At 34.3% G+C, this 9,001-nt stretch overlaps 1 protein-coding gene across 1 annotated transcript in view; it reads left to right on the top strand.

Annotated features, from left to right (window-relative positions):
- RSL24D1 (ribosomal L24 domain containing 1) overlaps nucleotides 1-8,790 on the top strand; it is a 26,112-nt gene extending 17,322 nt beyond the window's left edge. Inside the window, exons 3-6 of the mRNA XM_019663859.1 lie at nucleotides 1,104-1,176; nucleotides 5,453-5,516; nucleotides 7,236-7,321; nucleotides 8,584-8,790. Coding sequence (XP_019519404.1) covers nucleotides 1,104-1,176; nucleotides 5,453-5,516; nucleotides 7,236-7,321; nucleotides 8,584-8,666 — 306 coding nt within the window. The 3' untranslated portion in view covers nucleotides 8,667-8,790. The remainder of the gene's footprint in view (nucleotides 1-1,103; nucleotides 1,177-5,452; nucleotides 5,517-7,235; nucleotides 7,322-8,583) is intronic.
- The last annotated feature ends 211 nt before the right edge of the window (nucleotides 8,791-9,001 follow it).

Genomic DNA, 9,001 nt, shown 5'->3' with positions numbered 1-9,001 from the left:
TCTCTGGCATCCCAAGCCAGTTCTTAACCAACGCGCCACTCGGCCGGCCCACCTCTCCATTTCTTAAGAGCAGTATCTAAGCAGTTGCCATGGAGCCGTTTGCTGGCTTCCTTCAACCAGAGATTTTCAATGAATGGAAAGAATACTTTTTGAGAAGATGCAAGGCCAAATCACAATTACTGTCACAAAAATAATTTTCAGTATGGATGAGAAGAAATAAGCACCTCAAATGCAGGTGGTAACTATATGAATGAAGAAGGGATGCCAGTCATAGTTGTTTGCTGGTGACCTTGTCATTTCTGAGGTTACTATGCTCTGATAGTCATGTGTTTATGAAGGAAATAGGCAGATACAGAGCTATTGCTGTTCCATATGCCTATGTCAGGTAGCTTTGAAAACCAAGAAATACCTGTAGTTTTTCTAAGAAACCTGTACTTTTTCCAAAATTGTTTTGCATGTTTTAAGATAAATGGGATTATTAACTGCCAAAGTACCAACTGCATTTAGAGGGGACCTGCAGAATTTTAGGGCAAAAGAATGTCTACATGACATTCTTATGCCATGTAGAGTAGCACCACATTTTTTTGAAGATGTATAGTTTCACACATTTATGCTACAACACAAAGGTATATAGGTATTACTATATAAGCATAATATAAGTTGAACCGTTTGAAATGCTCAGTGTTTGACTCTTGTTTGATCTATGAAAAACGGTAATTTTGTGGTTCAGCCTAATACAAAGTTTTCTGGCTATAAGTCTCATTTAGGAAAAGGAAATCAGGGAAGCTTTTTTGATTTGTTTGTATTCGATCTCCCTGATCGTTACATGCCTTTCTGAGGGGTGGGGATTATACTCTTCCCCTCCCCTTTGTTTGAGAATCATTCGTATCTAGAGAGCTGTTTTCAGTAGGGCTGTCTTGTACATTGTAGTGTGTAAAGGAGAAAAAGTTAGAAAACTTGTATTTGCTGGGATCTCTCTGGGGGATGATTTTGACATGTGTCCATAGTTTGAAACACTGGAAACACTTGTGGGAAGGAGAATAAATTTTAAGAAATGCTTCCTTTGTGCCTCTCTAAAAACCATATTTTTCCCCCTCTTACAGGATAATTCATTTGAATTTGAAAAACGTAGAAATGAACCTGTCAAGTACCAGCGAGAGTTGTGGAATAAAACTAGTAAGTCACAAGGGAATGTCAGAAATTTTCAAGAGAGACTGGTTTTGGATAACGCCATAACTTAAATGTCATTTTGTTGTTTAAATTTCCTTTTTCATTGGATAGCTTTTATTCTCTTATCCTTATTTTAATGGTTTTGTCATGTCTTTTATTATAAGCTACTCCATATCTCGTTCAGAAATGGCTGATCTGTCCATTATAAAAATAATGTAATTATTAAATTTAATATTTGAAGTGCCCACACAGATATAAAACATCCAAAACTCTGAAAAACATAGAGATGGAAAATACTTTTAGGGGTGAGTGTGGCATAATTAAAATATATACAAAGTCTAGCACACTTTACAAGTTTAGATAATTAGATTTAGAGATATAAACAGTTTATTCTCTATACCTTATAAAATTTAGTGCTTTGGTAAAATTAAAAAGCGCAGCACTTAAGGTGATATGTACAAATTTTCTAGCAGAACTTCTAAGTGCTTAACTTAGATAAAAATAAAGCTATAGGCTACTGAAATTAAAAGCAATAATATCTTGCTCTTTTTTTTTTTCCCCTGAAATAGGTGGAAACTAATGAAAAAAGCCCATATTGTAGCAAAATTGAGTCTCTTAAGCCAGCCTGTAGGTGCCACTGTGTCTGCGTGCTTGAGGCCCTCGGCCCTGCCTTCTCTTCTCCCTGTGGCTGCCTTATCCAGTCTTCAGCCATTTCCAGTCCTAGGTCGAAGGCGATGTAGTTTGTTAACTAGACGTTTCTAAGGCTTAGAATTCTATGAACTGTCAGCTTGTAATGGATCGCTGGCAGGGCGTCCCTTTCAACACCGTTCTCCACTCAGTCACCCAACTTCAGGGGAGGAACTGAAAAGATGTGGGCCTTTGTGGTAGCATTTGACACCCTCTAAAGCTTTGTCTTTATGGACGCATGGAGAAACCAGAGCCCGGATTTGCACTTGCCTGTTCCACGTAGCCCTAAGGATTCTGCTCCTTGGTGTTTTCCTTTTTCCTCTAAAAATTTGTCAAACGACTAGAGTATCTTACGCTGATAATGTAAGATATTTCAAATGGAGAAAAAAATATGTTTTTAATTTTATTTTGTAATTAAAGGAAGAGTTAATTTCTGAAAGGCAGTTGATTTTGTTGGGTTTATTTGGTAAGGAAATAACATTGACTGAAACTCAAGAATTTCTAAAGAGATTAATAACTTCATAGGATTTGTTTTTTATTGAGATGTAATTGCCATATAACACTATATTAGTTTCAGGTGTATAACATAACAATTTGATATTTGTATATATATTGCAAAATGATTACCACAGTAAGTCTAGTTAACATCCATCACCTCACATAGTTACAAGTTTTTCATAGGATCCTCAAATTGATTCCAAAAGGCACTCTTGCCATGGACATAATTGGAAGATCCTAAAACATTTCTGGACTCCATAGAATTTTACTTCATTTTGGCCTTTTGTTTTCTTTTTTGTTGCTACTTGAAGATAGCAGCATCAGGTTACCCTGACATATTTTTTTTTCCAACCTCCTTACATATTTTATAATTACTTTTATTTGGTGAGTATTCAGCTTGATTTGAAACTGAGTGCACATCTTATTTAATAGCTGTATGTGGATATTCGGTTACCATGACCCTCTGTGCTGCTTTTATGTTATTTAATTTGTTCCTGAGAAATACTGTTGTTTTCTGTAAGATTTTATATACTTTAACAATAAGCATTGACTCTAGCATACAAAGATGAACGGGGCACACACAGTCCTGCCCCGTGGTGCATTTTACTGAGTACTCCTATTTTATTCCTTCTGTTAGATGGTAGTTGTTTCAGGTATAATCACAGTCGTATTCCCTTGCTCCACTTGTTTACACATCTGAAAATTCTGTAAGAAGCGGTGCTTTATTGAGTTTTTTTTTCTGCACAAATTCTGTTGTCCTTTCATATTGGGATTGTAAAAATAGACTTTTCAAGGCAGAGCACCTGGGTAGATGTGCGTCTTTTGGAACTTAAAACTGTTTCTTGCTGCCTTACATAATTACAAGTTCTTAGTAGTGTTCCCAAAAAATATATTATTATTATTAAAGATTTCTTGATTCCTCACACTCCCTTTTTTAGTATCTTGTCTATAAGCTAAATCTGTTGACAATAGTTTTATATTTATTGCTTGCATTATGAAATTGTATGAAGTTGTGGACTGAGCAACCTTTGTTAAGATACTGGTATCCACAAAAACAGCAGTAGGAGAACTTTAAAAGCAAGAATAGTAGGAAGAATAATTTAATCATTTACATAAAAATAACTTATCCATCATTTCTCCCTGTATCAATTTTTAATATCTGTTAGATGATGCTTACATTTAAAATTTTTTGGTCTTCTGGAATATTAGGAAATGCAGTGTCATTCTTTGGAAAGGATTTACCTGCCATTTGTGTGTTTATTTACTTTCCGAGTAACTTTGAGTTGTGGAAATGCTTCTGAATTCCAGAACTTGCCCCGATTGTTGTTTCTGAAAGGCAGAGAAAGAAGGAAAAAAGTTACATATCCACCAGATTAAGGCACAGATTGTGCAGACTTAGAGTTGACATTGTCTTAGAGTTATTCATACAAATACCTTAATGCAAGAAGCACCATGGGGACTTCTGAGGCGTCTTGTTAAAATACAAATTCTAATACATTATGTCGGGCCTAAGATTCTGCATTTCTAACAAACTCCCAGGTGATGCCAATGTTGGTGGTGGTCCCCAGGCTACACTTTAAAAAAAAAGGTTTTATTTTGACTTAATTTCTGACTGAACAGAAAAGTGGCATTAGAATTCTCTGATATCCTTCATCCAGATCCCCCAAATTTAACATTTTATAATATTAAATGTACTTTTTCTTTTCTCCTCTCTCTCCCTTTCCTTTTTTCTATAATTTTTTTCTGAACTATTTGGATAAGTTACTTACATAATGCTTTTTTATCCCTAAATAGCTTAATATGTATTTTCTAAAACTAGGACATTCTCTCATACAACCATAGTGCAATTAGAATCAAGAAATGAATAATGATACATTATCATCTAATCTTAGACCTATTTAGATTTCTCTAATTGTCTATAATCTTTAATTGCAAAATTTGTTACAATAGTGTATGTCATATCGCTTTAGTCTCTTTCAGTTTGGAATAGTTCCTGAGTTTGTTTTTATACTTCATGACACTGACAGTTTTGAAGAATACAGGCCAGGTGTTTGGTATAAAATCCCTTAATTTGGTTTTGTCTGATGCTTTCTCAAGATTAGATTTGGGTAATGTACGTTTTGCAGGAACACCATCGACGTGACGTTGAGTTCTTGTCATTATGTCTTGTCAGGAGGCACCTGCTGTTCATTAGTCCTATTATGGGCAATGCTGACTTAGATCTTTGGTTAAGGGGGTATCTGCCAGGCTTCTACACTGTAAAGTTAGTATTTTAATGTATTGTGGGGAGATACTTTAATCTGTGACTATCCGACTGTTCTTCAGAAGCTAGATTGGGATAAACTACATGGTGGTTTTTGAAGACTTAATGTGAAAGCAAGCATAAAATATCTCAGTAATAATTTTTTATATTGATTACATGTTAAAGTTACAATATTCTGGATATGTTGGGTGAAACAAAATATATCATTAAATTTAATATTGACCTGTTCCTTTATACTTTTTTAAAAAAGTATAAAGGATATTTAAAATGACATATATGGTTTGTCTTATATTGGACAGTGCTGATATAAATACTAGAGCATAGTTGGACTCAGCTCCTATATACATTTTCCGAAACAGTTGGATTTTAGTAGTGGTTGAGAATGTGGTAAATTGGTTGACTGGTTCATGTACCAGTATTAATAATATGCAGATCATATCCCAGGCACTTAAAGAAAAAGTGGTCTTTATAACCAGAAAGGTGCTTTTATTTATGGAAAGGACAAGCTAAGGGTGGAATTAATTGCTATTAATTTAAGTTCTCCATAGAATAAAAGTTAGACAGCATTGGACTGCTTTAAAGTAGAAAATTTAGCATTAAAAGCTTTTACAAAATAAAAATGACAGAAATGATACTTGTGAAAGATGAAGGAAGAGTTCACAGTGATGTCAGCAAAGGGTACATAACTTCTTCAGTAATTTTAGTAGGGAGTGTTTTCCAATGAGTTTTTCATTTAACCAATTTCTAAATCAGGATAAAGAATAAAGAAGTGATTGTTAAAGCTCTTGCTTGAATATGGATAATTTGCTAACTCTTACGAATTTTTTTTTGTAGTTGATGCAATGAGGAGAGTCGAAGAGATCAAACAGAAGCGACAAGCTAAATTTATAATGAACAGGTATGAATATAGAGTAACTCTTGGAAAAATAATTACTAGTAGAAATCTAGAGCTATTTGGTGTTTTTTTTTCACTTTTTATTTTCATATAACTTCAGACTTATAAAAACTGGCAAGAATAGTGTAAAGAACTCTCATATATTGTTAGCATTTTATCACATTTACTTTATCCTTATCTCTATGTACAGTAAGTTGAAGACATGGCCTTTTCCTACTAAGTATATTTCAGTGTATACATCCTAGAAATAAGAACATGCTTTTGTATAACCACAGTTATCAAAATCAGGAAATTAACATTGGTACAATACTATTATATAATCTACATACATTATTTAGGTTTCACCGGTTGTTCCAATAATGTCCTTAATAGCAACAGAATATCCTGGATCATGCATTGCATTAAGTGGTCATATCTCCTCAAGTTCATTTAATCTGGACAGTTTCTCATCTTTCTTTGTCTTAAATGACAGACCTTTTTGAAGAGTGCAAGTCAGTTATAGAATGTTCCTCAGTTTGGGTTTGATGTTTTCCTCATGATTAGATGCACGTTAGGTACCTTGGCCAGAATATCAGAAATGATGGTGTGTCCTTCCTCTGTATTATATCAGGAGGCACATGTCAAACCCCAAGTGACTTTGATCACTCGGTTAAGGTGGTATCTGTCAGTTCTCTCAACGGGAAAGTTACTATTTTTTTTTTCTTTTGAATTAATACATATCTTGGGGGAGATATATTGAGACTCTGCAAAGAGCTTGTTACTCTTCAAACTGGACCTACTGGTTTTAGCATCCATTAATCTTGTCTGAATCTGTTACTATTTTGATTGTTGCCAAATGGTGATTTTTCTAATTGTTTCTTCTATATTTATTATTGGCTTTCTCATATAAAAGAGCTTTTCCCCAATTTTAAAATTTACTCCTTTATTCACATTATATCTCTGTATATTCATTGATTTTTATGGTATTCAGTGGGTTATAATTCTTAGTCATTATATTTCTATGTTCTAAGTAACCCACCCAGGTTAGCTAGTGGGAGTTCCTTCAGGCAGGCTCCCATGTCATTTTGATAGTTTCTTGTCATTCTTTTGAGTGTTTTCTTACTTTATAGCTAACAAGATCTAGCTTCATCTTTTATTTCTCCTGCCTCAGCCTGGAGTCACTTATTTCATTAGACAAGGGACGTTAGATTTTGATTGGATCACAATGGCAGTCTGTCAGAAAAGAAGCCTGCACCAACAGCTTTCGAGCTTTAAAAGATTGTTAAAACATTATAGAAAAGGGGCCTAAATGTTTGAGAACTAGTCTGTTAATTTTTTTGTTAAATGTCTTATGAGTTTTGTGCTCTTGTAATTATTGAATGATTAAAAAAATTAGGTGTAACGGACTGTTCCCTATTTGAGGAGTCAAGATCTAGGTACTAGAAGATTTGCACTACATTTGTATAATAGACATTGATCTCTGAGATTTAATTCTTTGCTTCGGTCACTTTCCTTCATTCACTAGCAAACACGTTTTATTTCCAATTGGGCAGTAGGGTTACAATGAATGAACAAATTGGTAGTGTAGTAATCCTATTTAAGCTAATTAGCAACTAGAATATAATTGAGTTCTCCTCATCTGTGTGGCTTATTAAATGAAATTTATTTTTAAAAATTATGAATTAATGTCTTTTAAAGAAGTTTTAGTAACTGAAAATTTGTCTTTAATGTTTTTTACCCTAGGTTAAAGAAAAATAAAGAACTACAGAAAGTTCAGGACATTAAAGAAGTCAAACAAAACATTCATCTCATCCGGGCCCCTGTTGCATGTAAGTAATGCATTGCGTAGGAGTTCTCTGCTTTAAGGGGAAAGGTGAAAAATCTAGATTTTTGTGGTCTGTGTAATTGTATCAACCAGCTTTTAATGGGTGAGTATTTTTTCATGTACATGTTATCTCAGTATATTTATGATATGACTTGCTTAAAAATATATAATTTATTTAGTGTATTTCCCAGTTCTGGTCAATTGTTTGCATGTGGTATTTCTTTTACCCCTTCATAATACCCTGTTTCCCTAAGCTATCCTTTCAAGTTAATCAAAATAAGTTGAGTAATAATTTCATAGGTGATTTTGCCTCATACCTGTTTTTATTAAAGGACAGTGTTTTATATTAGTGGTTCCCAGACTTTGGTCGGTGTGGGAATTACTTGGGGAACTTAGCAGGAATAGAGAGGCTCAGGCCCTTTGAGTCTGGGCCTCTGTTCTTTAAGTAGCTCTCCAGGCAATTCTGGTACTTAAGTTTGAGAACTACAGTTTTGTATTAAAACCTTCTTGTGGTTATACAGTTTCTAGGGCAGTTTTCTGTGTGCATAGTTTTCTTTTGTGAGGTGCCAGAAAACCAGTCTTTTACTCAGCTGGCACCAAGTACAATCTGTTATATAATTTACTTACTTTTGCGGACTGCTAAAAAATAGAAATTTTGGTGAGATATAGTCAAAGACTGGATTCCTGAATGATTCCATGTGTAAACTTAGTAAAGGTCAAATTCTGTCAGCACATGTTGAATAGATTTGTGTTAAAGTCCTACCTTGGTGCTTCTGTTGTACATTTTGTTAAAACAAAATAGAATCCTGGGACATTTGTTTCCAGGATATAAATGATACAAACTCACACCCAGAAAACAATAGGAAGGAACTATTGTTCGCTAAGTTTTTAGGTAACCTTCTGAGGTTGGTAGTACAGAGTTTAGAGCAGGGACCATGGATCCATGAGGGCCAGGGTTCAAATCCCAGCACTTTGACTTATTGGACTTAACCAGTTGAGTGCCCTTGGGCAAGCTCATCTGTCTCTATGCCTCAGCTTTTCTCATCTTTAAAATGCAGGTGGTTGTGAGGGTGAAATGAACAAGTGTATGTAGAATGCTTACTTTATGTATGTCATATTATAAGACCTGTATAAGTTTAGTTCCATTCTTAAATTTCTTAGATATGCTAATGTTATTTTAAAACATCCAAGATCCTTTATAAAGTGTCAATGAGTTCTGCATGGTTACATTGAATTGATAAAGTTTTTAATTCTTTTTTTTTTAAGGCCAAGGAAAGCAGCTGGAAGACAAAATGGTACAGAAATTACAACAGGATGTGGACATGGAAGTTGTTTCTGAAAATCTTTAACTGTCTGTAACCATTCTTATGAGTGCATTGGAAAATCTCCTTTAGAGACTTAGAACATTTGAATTTGATTTTTTTACATAAGGTGACTCAAATGAAAAGGTGACTAAAACACATCTCTTCTACGTTGCTATCTGCAAAACATCAGATATTATGGATGCTGGGTTGCATCTCAGTGCTTCACTGATAGATGTACTTTTGTAAATCATGAAAATTCTGCAAACAGGTGAATTGTGGACATAAAATGGCCATGCCACTTGGATAATGGCACTAGGCAGTATGTATGTAATACTAATGACAAAAACTCATGGCTAGCAATATGTAAAATAAAATTTTCT

The sequence above is a fragment of the Hipposideros armiger genome, unplaced genomic scaffold (genome assembly GCF_001890085.2).
Source record: "Hipposideros armiger isolate ML-2016 unplaced genomic scaffold, ASM189008v1 scaffold_12, whole genome shotgun sequence".
In the NCBI taxonomy this organism is placed as follows: Eukaryota; Metazoa; Chordata; class Mammalia; order Chiroptera; family Hipposideridae; genus Hipposideros; species Hipposideros armiger.
Note: the sequence above shows the minus strand (reverse complement) of the source record. Positions and strands in the feature narration are given on the sequence as shown.